Source organism: Centroberyx affinis, unplaced genomic scaffold (assembly GCF_046629955.1).
Source record: "Centroberyx affinis isolate AG114_WGS23_722 - 3 ecotype Tasmania unplaced genomic scaffold, CSIRO-AGI_Caff_v1 ptg000792l_1, whole genome shotgun sequence".
Classification (NCBI taxonomy): Eukaryota; Metazoa; Chordata; class Actinopteri; order Beryciformes; family Berycidae; genus Centroberyx; species Centroberyx affinis.
Genome location: NW_027279398.1, coordinates 44,262 through 65,897, shown reverse-complemented (window position 1 = coordinate 65,897; position 21,636 = coordinate 44,262). Strand labels below are relative to the sequence as shown.

Here is a 21,636-nt window from a genome sequence, read left to right as displayed (position 1 = left end):
ACTGATTCAGATTTCAGTGATCGGGCTTGATCAACTCCGGATAGGTTGATACTGAACTATGCGCGTTCACGGTGAATTTATATAAAGCCATCCTCAATCGAGGACTGAAAATAGGATTAATGATGGATTCAGAGGCGACAAGCAGAGCGTCATATTTCACTCCAGCCGAACATGAAATATTAATGACAGCTTACAGTGAATTCCAGCATATTTTCAAAAAACAAAACACAAGCAACACTTGCGAGATTTGCCATGTCAAAAAAATTGTAGATGGAGTTAATGCGTGAGTTAACTGTCACGTTTAATGTTTTGGTCATTCAACATTTAATAGACCTCTGTAAAAGAATGTTTAATTACTAGGAAGGATGCAACATATTGCCTGAATTGTACACTCTCATGACTTTTTATATATTTAATTTAGGTGTAATCCAGGCGGCATCAAAATGCACTTGGTAACAAATAAAAAAAATAAAAAAAAGTATAACAACATAATTCAAACTCGTAGGATTTATTTGCTTATAACTAGCCTACTTCATTTTCTTAATAGTAGCTTAAATGTAGGCCTAGACGCATTTCACTTCCACTCTGTAGCTAATTGGAAAAAGGCTGAGGCACGTAAAACAGGTGAGGGTCCCAGCACCACCTTTCACAGCAGCAGAGCTGGCCCTTACTCTGACAGATGATGTCATGAAGGAGATCAGAGCAGCTAGACCCCCCAGGACACACGCGCCTATATAAAGGGTAGGTTTATCACATTCATAATTAATATCTCTTATCTCTATCTACGGTGTTATACAGAGAGCTTCCAGTAGCGAAAACACGAAGGGCAATGCATAACGTTTGGACAGAGGTGAGGGGGAAATGAGAGGCTGAAGAAGGCTGTTCAGATAAATTGACTCTTTTAAAAATGGTAACGCTCGCGATGACATGCTACTGTAGCATCATCATTTATGACAAAATATATTGCGGCCGGTCACCCTTTCGATGTAAAGCCCTGCAAATGATTTGAGCTTTGAGCGTCGACATATGGGATCTTCCATGAAAGGTTTATAGCCATTTTCCAGAAAAGTTGAATGAACTGACTTGTGTGATGCTTAATAAATGCTGCAGGCTCAGTCGGGTTAACTCAAGTCAGCCTCAAGTAAACCTGTCACAGAGCAGGTTAGCATGAGAACTTAAGTTGCCATAGTAACTGATCTAGACTTACTCTTTGATCTCGGTTTTTGGAACAGAAAATCACAGATTTCCGTGAATTCTGAGTTAACAGATCTGGATAACTTGCCAATCCTGCTTTCTGGAATACCCCTCAGGGTGGGTACATGGCCAAAGTAATAAACAAAAAGAAAGCTAAACATATCCTATTCTTACCCGTTTGAAAAGAACAACTAAAATTGCAGGAGACTCACCTAAACTCCTAACCAAGGAAGAAACCGGAGTAAACAGGCTTTCAAACAAAAAGGCCGCCCACCCCTACAACCCCCAGGGCAAACTATAAAAGCATCAACACAACAAAGGTGCAGAACTAATGTGCTGGCAGGTTGAAAGCTGGCAAAGAAGGGAGACATCTCTGGACAGGTGGCGGCAGTTTTGTACTCTGGAGTACTCAGCAGGAACCAATCACCAGCCAGGACACACCTACACAATCACACACAGCAACCAATCACAGCACACAACCTGTTGCTCATCAGACACACCCACAGATGAGGGAGAGAGAGGGAGAGAGAGAGAGAGAGAGAGAGAGAGAAACCCAACACAGAGCAGAGGGGTCATAACAGGCTGCCAAAGAACACAGGGACTCCAGTTCTCATGTAATTACAATTAAATAAAGTATGCTATGAATTTTGAGTCCCATTATGTGTAACAGCTACTCAACAATAATGACATTTGACAGAGGAATAGATTCATTTCTGAGTTTGATCTGTATTTGACAGCAAATCCCTTGTAAGTGTATTCATTTGTTTGAGCTGCTCTTTAAGTGACAGAGACATCACAGCGCTATTATCAATGATTTAATTTCTACAACAAGGCCAAACAGTTTCCACTGTGTCATTAAAACTATTACCATGCTACTTTGAGCATTTAAAGTAAAAAGTGCACAACATACTAGTGGAAAAATGGGCTGAGATGTGATGGTGGCTGATATGAGGACCAGGAAGGTACTGTGGTAAGGTCTGTCGTGTTAATGGTCATTATCTTTGCATCATCTCTCTCTCTCACTCTCTCTCTCTCTCTCTCACACACACACACACACACACAACCATCTACTTCTGCAAGTTCCTCATTTTCAAAGCCACTCTTACACAGGCTATTAGTGGAAAAAGCAACATCACTTCTCTTTGCATCGTCCATCCATCTGCTGAACAAACCTGATGGAAACGTGAGTTATATCTTCACTACAGTGCGTATGAATTCATCGAACCTTAAGAAAAAGATGATGAGATTGGTTATAAACTCTAAAAGTAAACTTTGATTCAAATAAATGTTGGAGCTTACATCACTGATCATATATTTGCAATGTTTGAAAGCTAAGAGCAATGTGGAAGTCATCAGAATTAACTTTAATTATGTGATTTTTATATTATTCAGGTTGTATGAACTCCAAAAAAAGTGTTGTATTGATTCATTAAGCTAGGTCACATAGGATTTAGACCTGTCAGCATTCATACGTAATCATTTATTTATATATTAACTTATAGTTTTCAATTAGTACAGCTGCAAAGAAATATTAGGGTTAGCATTACTGTTTTGTACTGCACATGCACATTGCTGTGAATTGGCTTCAAGGTTATTACCGCAAACTAAAACTAAGACGTAAACTGAAATCAAGCTAAACTAAACCAAATTTGTCTGCTTGCAAAATGAAATAAGAACTAACTACCAACTGAGGTTTATGCAGATTAAGTCGTCTCATTATTAGGACTAGATTACCTTGAGGAACAGACAAAGGAAAAGTCTACCGTTAAGGGGGAAAGGATGTTGGGGGGTGGGTCTCAGCTATTCCAAGAAACCAAGAACACATGAAACCTGGAGGAGGTTTTGCATTGTCAAAATAATATTCACAAACCATAATCTATCAGTGACTTCGGTCTAAAATATCACTATCGGTATCAGCCTTCAGAAACCCATTTACAAATGACATGTACCACACATCTAAACTGTTCCATCTGTAATCTCCAGACTCCTCTAAACTGCAGCTTCTCTCTCTCCTGACAAACCAACATGGCTGGAGCTCTAAGACTCCTTCTCATCGGCTGTCTGCTGCAAGGTGAGTTACTGTAACCACAACATTTTGGTGTTGCAAAGAGCTGAGTGCAACATCTTAGAGACACAGTCAGTCCCTGTCAGAGACTGAATATCACGTATCATAGTGTGACATGCCACCTGTACTTTTCAGGCCTTGGGATTTCAATATTATTTTATAACAAAAAAAACCCAACATATGTCCTAACAAACAAGATATGCTACATTTCTGCGGTTTTAGTAGGAAATTAGCACAGTACATTGCATCATCAGTTTTGTTTTGTGTTTCAGGTTCCCTGTGCCAAACATTTGAAGCCTTTATGCCTCAGACTATAGCGGTGCTGAGTGGATCCTGTGTGACCATCCCCTGCTCCTTTAACATAGAGGAGACATTTAAATCAAACTTAGATAACACATGTACAGCAATATGGAAAATAGGTGGCGATGAAGTGTTTGGTACAAGTGATCCAACTGAACAACAAGCTAGACAGAGACTACATGGAGAAGTAACAGGAGACTTAACAAAAAAGGACTGCACCACAACATTGAATAACATGACTACTGATTACAGTGGTGAATATTTTTTCAGGCTACAATGCCAAAACAGAATGAAATATACATTTCCTGACACAACAGTGAACATTGTGGTCGAAGGTAAGTCCTGATATCCAGTTACTGGCAATTGATGTTTATTTATCCAAATTGCCCTTGTAGTGGTTCATTGAATTTGTTATGGGTTTTCCTGCACTGCAAATCAAAGAATGACGCGAATAGGATTGACTGTTAGTAACTGGTCCAAATGTGTCTTCATTCCAGCTGCTCCTCCCAGTCCGACTCTAACACCATCCAGACTGGAGATGAAGGAGGGGAGCTCAGTGAGTTTGAGCTGCTCTGCTGCAGCTCCCTGTCCTTCTCTTCCTCCAACTCTGACATGGACCCCCAGACTGGGGAAAAGTCAGGAGACACTGAAGGAGAATCAGGATAAAACTAAAGTCATGACTTCTGTTCTGACCTTCACTGCTTCTCGCCTCCACGATGGACAGACGATCTCCTGCACTGCTCTGTACAACCAACAAGCTGGCAGTAAGAATCTGTCCGCTGCAGCAAGTTCAACCGTCAGTATTTTATGTGAGTTCATCTGTCCTTTGAGCAAAATTGTGACATGGTTGCCTGCGCTGTGAAATTAGTTTTTACTTAATTCAGTTTAAGATAGTGTCAAAAAGCAATGAAAAGGTGTCAATATTCTTGCTTCCGATGACAAAATGTGAGTTCTGTTTCACCCAGGCTAAACAGGGCTCTTATGGTTAACCACTCATGTATTCGCCTCGGTGCACTGAAATTTTTGCTCAGCCAATCAAGGATGAGCCTATTCAATCCTACAGAGCATCGCTCTATAAATTACGAGCAGCCCCTCGCGCAGGTAAACGGTGAAAATACTTTACTGTCAGTAAAGCAAACAAACCAGGCAGAGATCAGGCTAGGCAGAGTTCAGATAACCGGTATATACAGACAAGAACATGAAATAACACAAGATAGCTAGGCAAAAACACACTAGACAATCTCGCAAGGATCAAGGAAAGTGACTGGTACTCATTAATTAACTAATATATAACTAATTAGTGAATTAAGGCCAGCTGGTGCAAGGAGGAGCTGGGCTGGATTGATTGGAGATCTGATACAGGTGTGAAACAGGACCTAGAAACACAACACATAGACATGACACCTAGACAACAAAGAGATCAGAGAGGCTAGGGGTGCATCCCAAGTCTCTTAAATTGTATCCAAGTTTCCCTCACTTGCGTCTTTTCCTTGCATCTTGTGTCCCTCCCACCAAGGATGCATGGAGAGACGTAAGGAAACCATGCGAGGTGAGAGGAAACGAGGAAATACGTTTAGAGAAATGAGACGTCCTTTTCTCTGAAGCGTCATGTGAAGCAACGTCCATTTCTGTTAACCTCATGGCGTTCAGCTGAAAGTCTTCCAGGAAGGCTGCTCTCGTGTATCCTCGTTCACAGCTCCTCAGAGCAGAAATAAGAGCTTTGGGACGACCTTCAAAATGGCGGACCAGAACGACTTCCGGTTCAAGCGAGGATCGAGGAGCGAGGAAATATCAAATAAGAGACTTGAGACGTACCCTAGGAGACAGGGATAGGGGATGAGGATAGAGAGGAAGTAGGAGAGGCAGGCCGGTCAGATACCTCAGTGTTGGTCAGCCACAGTAATGCCAACAGGGAACGGGGAATGCCACAGTGGAAACTGGACATAATTTCACCATCAATAAGATTTGTATCTATGATAGTGGAGAATATTACTGTAATGTACTGGATAAACATGCAGTGGTTGAATCAGTGCATCATAAAACTGATGCCACAAGTCGGTTATTTTCTTCTCTGATGTGTTGCTATTACTATTTGTTAAAGGATAAGGCCGGTGTTTTTTAATGCATTGCTTATCGTCAACAAATCCTATGAAAATAACAAAATCAACAATGCGTTTGCTCTACTCCCGTTACTTTCTGACTTCCCACGTACCGTTTTTAGCCGTCAACCAAGAAGTCACTGGCTCCAATTGTAAGCTAAAAACTTTGAAATACAGCTTACAAAGACAATTTCAATTTTAAAAATTCTTCATTATGCCGGGGACTATTTTCGGTGCTATGGAACTACTTTCCTGAGATCGCAAACGTGTTTACAGCCGGCTTATTAAGTTGTCTGAGGAAAAAGTCGGCTGGCCCGGTGCATCGCGATGATGAAATATGCTTCCAGAGCAACGGCATGGCTCTTTGACGTGTTTTTAAACGTTTTTTTAATACAATGGAGTTCTATGGCTATTGGGGCATGGCTTTATTGGGCACTGGCTCGTACATGGACAAGACTTGTTGGCAAAACAAAATCATTGCTGATTTTGTTATCTTCATAGGATTTGTTGACGGTAAGCAATGCATTAAAAAACACCTTTAAACTCCTTTAAACTAATTGTTTAACAAATGATGCTCAAGTGGAAATAATCCATTGAATTGCTCACACTCTCCCCCTTTGTGACACATTACACCTGTTTGACCGAGCCCTTGTCGTTCTTCCTTTTGCACTACAGTTGCTCCTGAGATCCTGTTCTCCTCTGGCTGCATCAGAACTGCAGCCCAGATCAACTGTTCCTGTGAGACTGTGGGAAATCCTCCTCCCACTGTAAAGTGGCAGTTGGACGGGACACCTGTCAATGATTCTGACAAGTTTACCATCAGTTATGAGCTTCTGAATGACACACGTCTGAGGAGCTTCATCGCTATTAACCAATTACAGAGCAAGGACTCATCCATTCTGGTCTGTTTCAGCATTAACTCTGTAGGATCTGCCAGCCTGCTCATGCCTGTTAGTGATTACCTGATGAATTGGCAAGGTAAATGTTATAGTGTGAACATTTTCCAACAGAAAATGAAACACATTATTTTTCTTTGACAATTGTAATAATACCTTAAATATATATTATATATATTTTTCAGAATATCAGTGGCTGTTCATAATATCCCCGATTATTATGTCTGCAATGGCATGTCTTCACATGATAACTATTGGGATTTGTTGTTACAAAGTCAACCAGTAAGTGATACATTTATTCCAACACATTAGCATTAACACAAAAACATGTTAACAGTGGCCACTGATGATGCTTCTAAAAATACTGTACCTTCCAACACAGTTTTTCCAGGCTCTCCAAGAGACTAAGGGTAAGCTATTAGTGTTTTAATTGATTTGTCTTTATTGATGTGTTTCTTCTGCAATCTACTGTACTGTCTGATTTTCTGCAAGTGTGTTTATATTTTTAAAGAGGGAAGAAGACACGTATGCTTCGCTGCAGCTTTCTGCTGTTTGTCCTGAATATGACACCCTGCAGGTGAGCAAGGTAAGTGACATCATCCTGGCAAGGCTGTTGCTTCTCTAGATCCGATAACCGTGGAAGAGTCTATCTGAAACAATTTCAATGTCAAACGTGCTACAGAGAACATCTCTAGTTGGGTCATTTATAATAAAAAACATTTCTAAAATAGTTGTGCATGTGCAGTATAAATCAATTGCTCCAAGAGTATACTATCTTAGGACATTTCCAGGAGGTTTCTTTGAGTCTCACTGTGCAAGAACGGCACAGTTATCGTAATCTGACAATTTTCTGTTCCAGGATCCTCCTCCACCCTCACAGATGTGGTGAAAAGGGCGCTGCAAATCTCCAGTTTTTGATGAACAAAATTTGCAGTGAGCTGGAAATTTTTGAATCGAAAAAATAAGAAATTGAAAATGTTTGAATTGCTTTGAGTTTCCAAGTGTTTAAGGCAGAACAGGTATTAAACACATATTGTCAGTTGAGCATATTTAATATCAAATATGTTGGTTTGATTTTTTTGCTTGTCTGTTTCTTTTGATACTACAGCCATTTTGTGGAATTTATAGACATTCACTTGTTCTGTATAATGACCGTATCCTGTTGTGATACCATATTCTTAATCTTCATAGAGTCAAATTTGTTTGGACTATTTTTGAAATAATAAAGAGCATGTTTGTGAATATTTTAATTTTTTCAATTTCTCTTCCAATAATATAGAAGTGGAGTTTCATTGTTTATTTGGATTTTGTTGATTAGTAATTAATCTTAATTCACTCTCACAGATTACATTAATACAGCACACAGTAACAGGTGTTTTTGTCATACAGAACAATCTATCAGCATTTTCAAACTTTGTGGCATCAGAAAGTGAGAAAAAAAGAGAAGAGAGAACAGTAGTGGCAAAACACCCCGGCTGCTGAGGGAGAAATATTTGCTCTACAGTTTTCCTTCAGTGTACAAAGCTTTCACAGAATTAATTTCATAATACAATGTCATAGTTTAAACTTTGCTCAATTGTAAGGCTGGCACACACCTCCTGTGCCTTTCCCACTAGTTTACAGTGCAACAAAAGGAGCCCCACCTCTGCCTCTTTAATACGAATCACCAACCTGAGCTCCTCGGCATTCATGCCTTAGAAACCCAGGGGGTCCCTGCGAGGCGATGGAACATTGTCCTCTGTATGGTGCTTCTCCTCATCACCAGTGTTGGGGGTAACACATTACAAAGTAACGCATTACAGTAATCAGATTACTTTTATGGTAACAAGTAACTTAACGTGTTCGTTTTTCAATTTCTGTAATCAGTTATTAGTTGCTTTCTCAAAGTTACATTTCGCTACTTATTTTTCTTTCAAATGGTTAAATGTTTAGTTAGTGCAAATTAAAAATATATATATAAAAGGTATTGTACGCTACATATGTTATTAAAAGCAGACTGCAGCCAAGTATGTATAGTTGCAGCCTGGAGCAACTCCAAGTGGGAGTTGTAGTATTCATTGATGTAATCAGACTGAAAAAAAACCCACAATATCGAGGGCTTGGAGCCCAACTTGGATCAGCTGCCGTTACCACATACTAAGCACAATATTTTAACCTTTTATTTTATCAGATTGAATATTACTATAAAAACAATATTGCTACAATTTAAGATTAATTATATTTGTTAACTTTTTTTTTTTAAAAGTGAATAATACAGCCATGTAGAATATGGGTGTATGTAAGTAAACAACTGTATAACACATTCATTTTAATACAAATCTAGCAATTACACTTCAATCATCAGAATGAATATCTTTATCTTGAAGTAATGCTCAGCAACTTTCACCAAGGCCTTTAAAATTGTAGGCTACATGGAACATATCAAATTGATTTATAATTTTTTTCTGTTAAAAACTTTTAATAAACCTTTTTAATAAACCTCTATAGACATAAGAAATACTTTTGATTCTAAACTACTACATTTTTTTCTCTTTTGCTAGTATAATACATTTTTGTACGTGTCCCAGGACGCATCACTTACTGACGTGTCCTGGGACACATTCAAAGACCTGTAAAACTCCTCATAACACTGAGGGAGAACTTCAGCTACCAGCAGTCTGTCTCTCAGAGCTCATCTTGACCAGTTCACACTCCTAACATTATAAAATAACATTTTGAATCTATAGGCCTAAGTATTTCATGGGAATATTAACATATTTACATTCATCTAATATTGACCTAGAATATTAATTAGAATATGAATAGGATAATAAAAATGAAGTGATCATGCTGCCATGCTAGCATTACTTATGTCAGCATGCATTTTGAGTTGACCGAAGTGCTGTTAGAGTTCTCTACCCACAATGCTTGTTCAGTGTCAAAAGTGGTTTTGCTAGGTGTCAAAAGGGCATAAGTGCAGTTACGCCCTTTTGGCAGCAAACAAAATTAAAACTTATGGGTCATGATTTCAGTTGTGTCTTTATGGCACTGAAAAGATCTCACTGAGACCTTTCAATTGAATACTCATATTCGCATTTACGCCCCTTTGGCTCCAAGCCCTTGATATAGCCTATTGAAAACAAAACAAAGTTTCTATACCCACCCATCCTGTCTCCCCAGTATTAACCAGTATTAACTGATAAGCAAACAGAAGCCTGTGCATATACACAAGCCAATACAAATGTTGTTCGGTTTTTAGCAAGCAGAGTTACAAGACAAAATGACAGAGTCAACACCAGAGTTCAGGTTTTGAGGCTTAATTTATTTCATCCACTTTGTTCACAGTCTTTGTTCCCATGGCCAAAGCGCTTTCAGCCTGGTAGCCTACCTGCTGAAGGTTTATCTTTGCACTGCAGCATGTTGATGTTACCTTAAAAAAAAAAAAAACAGAACACACAAGATGTCACATAAATAATTACCATTTGGCCACAAACCGTTTACACAAAGCTCACTCAGTTTGGCTGCATTAAAAATAAATCCATAGCCTACTGAATGTGTAGTGCTTCAAAAATAAGTAGGCCTATTTCAAGGCTCCATTACGTGCTTGTAATAACATTATTTCATCATATCAGCGATGAAGGCCACATTTTCTACATGGATGTTGGTCCAGCATGTTTTTTGTTTTTGTTTTTTCTTGTTTTTTTAAAATAGAAATGTATGTCAGTAAAAACAAAAACAAATACAGAGCCCCCCCCCCCCCATGGGTCACATAGGAAAAAAATATTTATGTGGCAACACGTGCACCTGGTTTAACACGTCCACATTCTCAAATGAATAATCTGTGTGCACTGGAATTAACAATTGGTGTGATGGATGAGTCATCTGACCCAAGTTTGACATAGTTGTAAAGGAAATGATAATGTCAAAGGAGGAATTTCGGTGACATTTTATTTGGCGTTTCTGCAGTGCATGCTTTAACATGCTTTCTATACAGTAGGCTACAAGCACGATCAATAGCGAGAAACTTCAAGTTGTCACAAAATTGTACGGTGATGTGGGAATAAGAATAACCCACTCCGGATTATGGTTCACAATATATAGGCCTGGCAGGACATAATCAATGCATATGTAGACCTAGCAGTTTATAATTAAGAAATATTACACAAGAGGGTGTAGTTCACTGCCATTATTGCCTGTACAGCGATGACTAGAAATTAAAAAATAAGTCTAATTATTAAAAGGGCGTTGTCAAATCTGGCTTGTCCCGATTTAACATAACATGTTCGTCGATGTTACATTTGGTGTTAAATACATCCAAAAACTGTTAGAGTCAAGCAAATCTTTGTGATAAGCCATACTCACTTCCACAACGAAGCATGCTATAGTCGAGCAGTGCTCCAAATGGCAGCTAATCAGTCTGTCGCTGTCGTAGTCAGCCATCCCATTTGAAGCCAAGCACCTCCCACTTGGAGTTAGCACCCACCTGTATGGAGGTACCCCGGGCTGCAGCTACACCCCACTCGCTGCAGCAGGGTGCGGTGGAGGCTTGTAGGTGACGACTCTTTCAGAATGAAAACAATAAAACTGCAGAACTTGGAAATAAGAGAAGGATAAGAACATTATTGCTAACTGTAAGTTTAGCTTTCACTATCTAAGATGAAGATTTGAAGCGCAGTCTGATTCACTCAACTGATTCAGATTTCAGTGATCGGGCTTGATCAACTCCGGATAGGTTGATACTGAACTATGCGCGTTCACGGTGAATTTATATAAAGCCATCCTCAATCGAGGACTGAAAATAGGATTGATGGATTCAGAGGCGACAAGCAGAGCGTCATATTTCACTCCAGCCGAACATGAAATATTAATGACAGCTTACAGTGAATTCCAGCATATTTTCAAAAAACAAAATAAAACACACCAGCAACACTTGCGAGACTTGCCATGTCAAAAAATTGTAGATGGAGTTAATGCGTGAGTTAACTGTCACGTTTAATGTTTTGGTCATTCAACATTTAATAGACCTCTGTAAAAGAATGTTTAATTACTAGGAAGGATGCAACATATTGCCTGAATTGTACACTCTCATGACTTTTTATATATTTAATTTAGGTGTAATCCAGGCGGCATGAAATGCACTTGGTAACAAAGAAAAAAAAAAAAAAGTATAATAACATAATTCAAACTCGTAGGATTTTATTTGCTTATAACTAGCCTACTTCATTTTCTTAATAGTAGCTTAAATGTAGGCCTAGACGCATTTCACTTCCACTCTGTAGCTAATTGGAAAAAGGCTGAGGCACGTAAAACAGGTGAGGGTCCCAGCACCACCTTCCACAGCAGCAGAGCTGGCCCTTACTCTGACAGATGATGTCATGAAGGAGATCAGAGCAGCTAGACCCCCAGGACACACGCGCCTATATAAAGGGTAGGTTTATCACATTCATAATTAATATCTCTTATCTCGGTCTACGGTGTTATACAGAGAGCTTCCAGTAGCGAAAACACGAAGGGCAACGTATGGATAGAGGTAAGGGGAAATGAGAGGCTGAAGAAGGCTGTTCAGATAAATTGACTCTTTTAAAAACGGTAACGCTCGCGATGACATGCTACTGTAGCATCATCATTTATGACAAAATATATTGCGGCCGGTCACCCTTTCGATGTAAAGCCCTGGAAATGATTTGAGCTTTGAGCGTCGACATATGGGATCTTCCATGAAAGGTTTATAGCCATTTTCCAGAAAAGTTGAATGAACTGACTTGTGTGATGCTTAATAAATGCTGCAGGCTCAGTCGGGTTAACTCAAGTCAGCCTCAAGTAAACCTGTCACAGAGCAGGTTAGCATGAGAACTTAAGTTGCCATAGTAACTGATCTAGACTTACTCTTTGATCTCGGTTTTTGGAACAGAAAATCACAGATTTCCGTGAATTCTGAGTTAACAGATCTGGATAACTTGCCAATCCTGCTTTCTGGAATACCCCTCAGGGTGGGTACATGGCCAAAGTAATAAACAAAAAGAAAGCTAAACATATCCTATTCTTACCCGTTTGAAAAGAACAACTAAAATTGCAGGAGACTCACCTAAACTCCTAACCAAGGAAGAAACCGGAGTAAACAGGCTTTCAAACAAAAAGGCCGCCCACCCCTACAACCCCCAGGGCAAACTATAAAAGCATCAACACAACAAAGGTGCAGAACTAATGTGCTGGCAGGTTGAAAGCTGGCAAAGAAGGGAGACATCTCTGGACAGGTGGCGGCAGTTTTGTACTCTGGAGTACTCAGCAGGAACCAATCACCAGCCAGGACACACCTACACAATCACACACAGCAACCAATCACAGCACATAACCTGTTGCTCATCAGACACACCCACAGATGAGGGAGAGAGAGGGAGAGAGAGAGAGAGAGAGAGAAACCCAACACAGAGCAGAGGGGTCATAACAGGCTGCCAAAGAACACAGGGACTCCAGTTCTCATGTAATTACAATTAAATAAAGTATGCTATGAATTTTGAGTCCCATTATGTGTAACAGCTACTCAACAATAATGACATTTGACAGAGGAATAGATTCATTTCTGAGTTTGTCTATATTTGACAGCAAATCCCTTGTAAGTGTATTCATTTGTTTGAGCTGCTCTTTAAGTGACAGAGACATCACAGCGCTATTATCAATGATTTAATTTCTACAACAAGGCCAAACAGTTTCCACTGTGTCATTAAAACTATTACCATGCTACTTTGAGCATTTAAAGTAAAAAGTGCACAACATACTAGTGGAAAAATGGGCTGAGATGTGATGGTGGCTGATAGGAGGACCAGGAAGGTACTGTGGTAAGGTCTGTCGTGTTAATGGTCATTATCTTTGCATCAACTCTCTCTCTCTCTCTCTCTCTCTCTCTCTCTCTCTCACACACACACACACACACACACAACCATCTACTTCTGCAAGTTCCTCATTTTCAAAGCCACTCTTACACAGGCTATTAGTGGAAAAAGCAACTTCACTTCTCTTTGCATCGTCCATCCATCTGCTGAACAAACCTGATGGAAACGTGAGTTATATCTTCACTACAGTGCGTATGAATTCACCGAACCTTAAGAAAAAGATGATGAGATTGGCTATAAACTCTAAAAGTAAACTTTGATTCAAATAAATGTTGGAGCTTACATCACTGATCATATATTTGCAATGTTTGAAAGCTAAGAGCAATGTGGAAGTCATCAGAATTAACTTTAATTATGTGATTTTTATATTATTCAGGTTGTATGAACTCCAAAAAAAGTGTTGTATTGATTCATTAAGCTAGGTCACATAGGATTTAGACCTGTCAGCATTCATACGTAATCATTTATTTATATATTAACTTATAGTTTTCAATTAGTACAGCTGCAAAGAAATATTAGGGTTAGCATTACTGTTTTGTACTGCACATGCACATTGCTGTGAATTGGCTTCAAGGTTATTACCGCAAACTAAAACTAAGACGTAAACTGAAATCAAGCTAAACTAAACCAAATTTGTCTGCTTGCAAAATGAAATAAGAACTAACTACCAACTGAGGTTTATGCAGATTAAGTCGTCTCATTATTAGGACTAGATTACCTTGAGGAACAGACAAAGGAAAAGTCTACCGTTAAGGGGGAAAGGATGTTGGGGGGTGGGTCTCAGCTATTCCAAGAAACCAAGAACACATGAAACCTGGAGGAGGTTTTGCATTGTCAAAATAATATTCACAAACCATAATCTATCAGTGACTTCGGTCTAAAATATCACTATCGGTATCAGCCTTCAGAAACCCATTTACAAATGACATGTACCACACATCTAAACTGTTCCATCTGTAATCTCCAGACTCCTCTAAACTGCAGCTTCTCTCTCTCCTGACAAACCAACATGGCTGGAGCTCTAAGACTCCTTCTCATCGGCTGTCTGCTGCAAGGTGAGTTACTGTAACCACAACATTTTGGTGTTGCAAAGAGCTGAGTGCAACATCTTAGAGACACAGTCAGTCCCTGTCAGAGACTGAATATCACGTATCATAGTGTGACATGCCACCTGTACTTTTCAGGCCTTGGGATTTCAATATTATTTTATAACAAAAAAAAAACAACATATGTCCTAACAAACAAGATATGCTACATTTCTGCGGTTTTAGTAGGAAATTAGCACAGTACATTACATCATCAGTTTTGTTTTGTGTTTCAGGTTCCCTGTGCCAAACATTTGAAGCCTTTATGCCTCAGACTATAGCGGTGCTGAGTGGATCCTGTGTGACCATCCCCTGCTCCTTTAACATAGCGGAGAGATTTACATCAGACTTAGATAACACATGTACAGCAATATGGAGAATAGGTGGCGATGAAGTGTTTGGTACAAGTGATCCAACTGAACAACAAGCTAGACAGAGACTACATGGAGAAGTAACAGGAGACTTAATAAAAAAGGACTGCACCACAACGTTGAATAACATGACTACTGATTACAGTGGTGAATATTTTTTCAGACTACAATGTCAAAACAACCTGAAATATACATTTCCTGACACAACAGTGAACATTGTGGTCGAAGGTAAGTCCTGATATCCAGTTACTGGCAATTGATGTTTATTTATCCAAATTGCCCTTGTAGTGGTTCATTGAATTTGTTATGGGTTTTCCTGCACTGCAAATCAAAGAATGACGCGAATAGGATTGACTGTTCATTTAGTAACTGGTCCAAATGTGTCTTCATTCCAGCTGCTCCTCCCAGTCCGACTCTAACACCATCCAGACTGGAGATGAAGGAGGGGAGCTCAGTGAGTTTGAGCTGCTCTGCTGCAGCTCCCTGTCCTTCTCTTCCTCCAACTCTGACATGGACCCCCAGACTGGGGAAAAGCCAGGAGACACTGAAGGAGAATCAGGATAAAACTAAAGTCATGACTTCTGTTCTGACCTTCACTGCTTCTCGCCTCCACGATGGACAGACGATCTCCTGCACTGCTCTGTACAACCAACAAGCTGGCAGTAAGAACCTGTCCGCTGCAGCAAGATCAACCGTCAGTATTTTATGTGAGTTCATCTGTCCTTTGAGCAAAATTGTGACATGGTAGTTGAACTTATTGCCTGCGCTGTGAAATTTGTTTTTACTTAATTCAGTTTAAGATAGTGGCAAAAAGCAATGTAGTTGAGAGAGAAAATTATTCTTTTGATTGCATGTTAGAAAAAGGTGTCAATATTCTTGCTTCCGACGACAAAATGTGAGTTATTCCTACAGTATACAGATATCAGAACCTGCGACAGACAGTGTTAGGCCTACAAATAACATGTATGATTGATTCATCCTTTTTTCCAGATGCTCCCAGGCTGCCCTCAGTGTCAGTCAGCCCCTCTGGTCTGGTGCAGGCGGGCAGCGCAGTGACTCTGGCCTGCAGGAGCGATGCCAACCCAGCAGTGAAATACACCTGGTACAGAGTGGATGGAGATCAAAAACTTGTTGTTGGGTCAGAAAACAACGTCACCCTCAATAACATTGACAGGAAAAAGAAAGGGCCGTATATGTGTGAAGCAAAGAACGCTCATGGAGAAGCTAATGCGACGGTTCTGCTTGACTTTGGATGTAAGTAGATCTATAGGCTGTCATGGTTACTGTTGATTATGTCTATAGGCATTGTACATTGTATGTGGTACATTATTTTGTCATGGTCTGTCTGTGTGTAGATACATTCTCATGCATAATAACATAATACATAATAACATAATACTTTAAGAGCAATACATGTTATCATGTCACACTTACACCACAGGTTCCCTCTATATACTTTCTTGAAACTACTATAACTCTTTAATGCTTTAAGATACAGAGATAACATTACTACCGCCCATGTGTTATGTGAAGACAGTTGACATCGAAATATTTGCTAATTCATTTAACTTGATTAATGACCTCATTAGTAAACCTGGTTATGCGTAATATGTCATGGTGGTTATGGCAGGACATTCTGCAGCTGAAGTGCCTCTTTGTCGCAGAGTCAGTCAGTCAGATACCTCACTGTTAGGAAACTGGACATAATTTCACTATCAATAAGATGCATATTTATGATGGTGTGGAATATTACTGTAATGCACTGGATAACATGCAGTGAGTGAGTCGGTGCATAGTAAAACTGATGACAGTAGTAGGTTTGTTTCTTCTCTGATGTGTTGCTATTATTTGCTAAAGTAGGCTAATTGTTTAACAAATGAAGCTTATCAGACAGTTTAGGTGGAAATAATTCATTTAAATGCGTAGCGTACCATTTTGTGCCAAAAAACACCTCTTTGACCGAGCCCTTGTCATTCTTCTTTTTGCACTACAGCTGCTCCTGAGATCCTGTTCTCCTCTGGCTGCATCAGAACTGCAGCCCAGATCAACTGTTCCTGCGAGACTGTGGGAAATCCTCCTCCCACTGTAAAGTGGCAGTTGGATGGGACACCCGTCAATCATTCTGACAAGCTTACCATCAGGCATGAGCCTCTGAATGACACAGGTCTGAGGAGCTTCATCACCATGAATCGAGCACAGGGGAAGGATCCTTCCACCCTGGTCTGCCACAGCACCAACTCTGTAGCATCTGTCAGTCGTCAGTTTTGTGTTCACAGCCTGGAGTCTCTACAAGTCCAAGGTTAATCTTTTATGCAATGAATGACAGTATTAATTCTCAACTCTTTGGAAACCGTCAAGCTTTCTTGAAATTCTTGTGAATTCACCTCTGTTCTGGCTGTATAATCATATATTAATAATCATTTATACTCCTGAATCCTGGGTAATATTCTCTACATCTGTATGTATTTCTGTTTATTCTCTTTTTTGACCACTGACTTTCATCTCAGAATTTCATCTCAGAATTCTGAGAATAAAGTCTGAATTATGAGAAAAAAGTGTGAACTCTGAGAATAAAATCAGAACTCAGACTTCTAACTTTAAACTCAGAATTCTGACTTTATTCTCAGAAAAAAAAAATATATTTTGATTCTGAATAACCGTGCTAATCTAACCTTCCATTATGTTATCCCTTGTATGTTCATGTCCAGGTCAAGTGCTGTTGCCATTCTTCATCGCCACAGTTGCTGTTCTAACAGCAGCACTAGTGTGTGTTCTGGTGTTTGCTATCAGGTAGGGTGACTGTTTGGGAAACCCACAGTGATCAGATTACCTATACACAGCAAAATCATCTGTGTTAATTTAACTCGATGTGGTCACATCAACTCTATGGACAAACAACTCCAGTCAATACTTGTAAACTTCACATAATTGTCACTGAAAAATCAACATAACACTGGAAAATTTGTTGTATATAGTATATTGATTTTCTCAGTGATCACACTGTCGACTAACAATTCCACGGTGGGAAAAACAAAACCGAAATGAATTTGACCACGTAAGATGAAATTTGTCAAGTCCAACTGTATTTTTCAGGGCTCGGAAGACGCGCCACACCCCTCCTAAGGGTCAGACCACAGATGACACCGGCACTGTTGCGGCGAGCCAAGCTGTGACAAATGTGGAGGGAAATGAGGTAACTTTTTAGACTCACAAAGTCTGTCCTTTAGGTAATTAAACAGCGATCAGCAGAATATCTGTACCACTGACATTTTTGGGATTTCAGGTGCCTACCATGCCACAGGAGGACATCTACATCAACACCAAGGTGCTGAGAGGGGCAGAAAAACCAAATACATACACCTTTAATAATAAACAAAACCTAGAGGCCTCTCACCCAGGCCCTAAACCTCTGTCTTCATCCACAACTGTCTCTGAGACGAGCCACACCAACCTGCCAAGCTCTGAGCCGCACGACGCGGAAGGACCCAGTAAAAGCACAGAGAAGAAGAATGAGGAGGGCGGTGATGTGTTGTACTCCACCGTGATTTGGAAGAACAAGAAGCCCATGAAGAAAAATAAGGGAGAAGACTCTGGGGATGCGCAGCCGGCCGGTAGGTCCTACCTCGAGGAGGAGAGGTGCATGCTGGGAAAGACGGGCAGAAATTGTCTGAGCAAGACACAGGAGATGGAGAACCTGTATGATGAACTGAGGTCGAAGCAGAGTGCAGAAAAGCCGATGGATTGTGAATATGCCCAGGTTAAATTTAAGACCAAGAATACTACTGACTACTGAGCACTTGTTAGTTTCAGGATTGGTTATAAGGCAAGGCAAGGCAGCTTTATTTGTATAGCACATTTCATACACTGGAGCAATTCAAAGTGCTTTACAAAGTAATAAAAATACAGTAAAGGTAAAAGATTTACAATTAAAAAGTGCAAAAGTACAGACAAGAGATACAAAAGATAAAATACTTAAAAAGTAAACTAGTGCAGTTCAAATCAAGTGAAATAGAAAGATAAAAGAACACAACAAATACTCCCACTTTCAGATGCACATTGTGAGTGAACCCATATGTTTTTCTGTAATTTTCTTTTCCCCTGTCCTTCCTGATTCTACTCTTGATCTGGTATTTATGTCAGATCTCACTGCCTAAGGCAGACGAGAATCATAGATTCTCCTCTTGGTCAAAAACCTCACCATCCACAGATGGATGAGAATCATACAGGGTAAAGCTCTGTCCCCCCCACATATAGTGTTCACTCATGCGTAAGTAAGCATTACCTGGACAAGACGAATGAAAATTCATACTTGCCCGTGTCAGCTCTGTTTGGATCCTGAACAGAAACAGTTAAAATGAAGGCTATTTAAAAGCTAAGCTGAAAGATAAGTTTTTAGCCATTACAGGGTGGAGTAGGCAGTGTAAAATAGGAAAGTTTTTAGCTTTGACTTAAAAGTGTTCAGAGTCTGGGCTTGTCTAATATCATCTGGGAGGTTATTCCCCCACTGAGCAAAAGACGTGATTTCAACGTCGCGTCTATGCTTTAGCCCTCATATAGCCCAGGATCATTACAGCTATGTATAGACCTATTTTAGACCAAGCAGTAAATACATTATTAAAATGAATAAACATCTGTAAATACCAAAAATATGACCAGAGAAGTCCTGTAGACTAGCCTACAAGATAATTATCTGAGCACAAGAAGTAATTTCAACATTGCGTCTATGCGTAGCTCTCATATAGTCCAGGATAATATTGTCTATGTATAGACATCTAATAAACTTTCACTTTTCAACCCCATTTAAACATAATTTAGCCTAGACGGCTATGGCCATTTAGACGTGTTTTAAACGTCTAATCAATGTAAAATTGCTCAGTGGGCCAGGTCTGTGTTGCATCATAACAAATCGCTGCTTCACCGTGTTTTGCTCTAACTCTTGGGAAGTTTATAAGGTCTGATATTGCTTATTGCAGGTTTAATTTAAACTATATTGGCTGTATATTGGCATGGAATAATCTATTGTACTTAGAAGAAAGAGAAAGACAGACAGATAGATAGATGTTTTTATTTTTATTTTTGTTGCATGTCTTGTATGAATAAGCACGAATAAGGACAAACAGGCTACAGAGCCACGTTTTCAGACTTTCTCTGTGGTTAAGGATGACAGCAAGTTTCCTGTTTGAGACTGAAAAGAACAGAGGGGAGCGGGGGGTGGGGTGGGGGGGGGGTGTCGCACTATAACAGATCAGTGGGCCATCACAGGCACATTCATTCAGCAGCTCCTCTGGCAAGGTAAGCCATCTTGTCCGTATCACTCATCAAGGAAAAATATGGATTGAAAAAATACCTCTGAAATTCCCAAAACACACGACTCTCCAGTGAAAGGGCTTGCATCATTAGAAAATCTGTCTTTTTGTACTTTTATAGGCCCGACATGTCTTTGAGGGTTTTGAGGTTTAAAAATTGATCCCTCTTGAAAAATTTACATTTTTGCTTGCTGATTTCATAATTGTACATACATTTATTTGTTAAAATTGTTGATACTGTATATGGTGTGGACTACCCGCTATCCTTTGAGGACACATCCACACAGAATATATCATTAAATAAACAAATATAATATTACATTGTTTATACATGTACATTAAGTTTGTACATGTACATGCCATTTTGTATTCAGTGTTTTTGTATGGCAAGAAAAAGATCAACTTCTTTCTACTTTATCCTAAAACATGCTGAAGTTATTATTTGATGAGTAGTCACCTCATTTAAAACAGGGAACTCTGGGCAAAGGACTATGACTTCCACATCCTCATGACATAAACATGGCTTGCCAAAGTGTTTTTGTGTCAGTATACCGTCCAGACTGGCTGGCATCCTTTGGGAAAAAAAAAATCCAAAAAGGTTGTAAAAAAAAACCAACACAATAATGCATGAAATGAGATTTAGCTCAGAATAATATTGTGTAATTTGGAAGAAATTGTTCAAAGAATTATTTGGATTTGATATCTCTTCCATCTTGCTTCCAACTGACAGATCATGAGATTCACAATCATGATACACTGGCAGCCTTCACTGTAGCTGGATCTCATTCAACTATTTTTTTTCTGGTGTAGAGTGAACTACATACTTAGCTTATGACATTGGGTGTGAGAACATGAGCTTTATGTGAGAGGTTTGTCAATTTTGTGAAATAATACAAATGTATAAAATTTAAAGAGAATTGTAAAAAGCAGGAGGAGCTCGGCTCTCCATGCAGCACAACAACATTGGCTCTGTTGAAATGTAAGATGTACTTTCAGGAACTACGCCTTTCATTGTATCAGTATTTATCAAGCCAATCAAGGTCACAAATCACCAGTAACATTTGCTTTGTCACCCATTGATGGGAACATCACAATTTCAGTATTTTGAAAACTGCCTCCTGTGCCACCATGGAAAACAGTACAGTATGTGCAGAAATGTAAAAACAAAACCATCATAATCCAACTGTAGCTTGGTTGTATTGTTATACTTATTATACCAACAAACGTTGCCATGGTTACTGTGTTTCAGAAATTAAAAGGTTGAACAGAAGAAGGTGCTGCTGTCTTTGTGACTATTACCGATTTTCTTCATGGAGACTCGTCATCTGCTTGGACTGCTAAGAGTCTTTGCTGGTAAAATATGTTTTATCTGTCTGTATGTATGGGTTACAACATCATTAAAATAACTAGGACTCCTAGTTAATATCAAGGACTCCTAGACGTTTAGCCTT

General features: G+C 39.5%; 2 protein-coding genes across 2 annotated transcripts in view; both read left to right on the top strand.

Annotated features, from left to right (window-relative positions):
* LOC139644822 (B-cell receptor CD22-like) overlaps positions 1-7,757 on the top strand; it is a 29,191-nt gene extending 21,434 nt beyond the window's left edge. Inside the window, exons 13-17 of the mRNA XM_071520320.1 lie at positions 6,334-6,636; positions 6,740-6,836; positions 6,937-6,964; positions 7,066-7,140; positions 7,414-7,757. Coding sequence (XP_071376421.1) covers positions 6,334-6,636; positions 6,740-6,836; positions 6,937-6,964; positions 7,066-7,140; positions 7,414-7,443 — 533 coding nt within the window. The 3' untranslated portion in view covers positions 7,444-7,757. The remainder of the gene's footprint in view (positions 1-6,333; positions 6,637-6,739; positions 6,837-6,936; positions 6,965-7,065; positions 7,141-7,413) is intronic.
* Positions 7,758-13,516: 5,759 nt separating this feature from the next.
* LOC139644821 (sialic acid-binding Ig-like lectin 5) lies at positions 13,517-18,672 on the top strand. The gene is made up of 9 exons (XM_071520319.1): positions 13,517-13,590; positions 14,391-14,478; positions 14,745-15,107; positions 15,275-15,586; positions 15,870-16,133; positions 16,873-17,178; positions 17,588-17,669; positions 17,973-18,072; positions 18,163-18,672. The coding sequence occupies exons 2-9, from the start codon at positions 14,433-14,435 to the stop codon at positions 18,670-18,672; spliced, it is 1,983 nt and encodes a 660-aa protein (XP_071376420.1). The 5' UTR covers positions 13,517-13,590; positions 14,391-14,432.
* Positions 18,673-21,636: the final 2,964 nt, after the last annotated feature.

What these genes read in the sequence shown, in the direction of transcription:
- LOC139644821 (XM_071520319.1), top strand. Translation starts at nt 14,433, where the DNA reads ATGGCTGGAGCTCTAAGACTCCTTCTCATCGGCTGTCTGCTGCAAG. An exon ending in CATCGGCTGTCTGCTGCAAG is followed by an intron (nt 14,479 to 14,744) that starts GTGAGTTACTGT and finishes TTTGTGTTTCAG; the next exon opens with GTTCCCTGTGCCAAACATTT. An exon ending in ATCAACCGTCAGTATTTTAT is followed by an intron (nt 15,587 to 15,869) that starts GTGAGTTCATCT and finishes CCTTTTTTCCAG; the next exon opens with ATGCTCCCAGGCTGCCCTCA.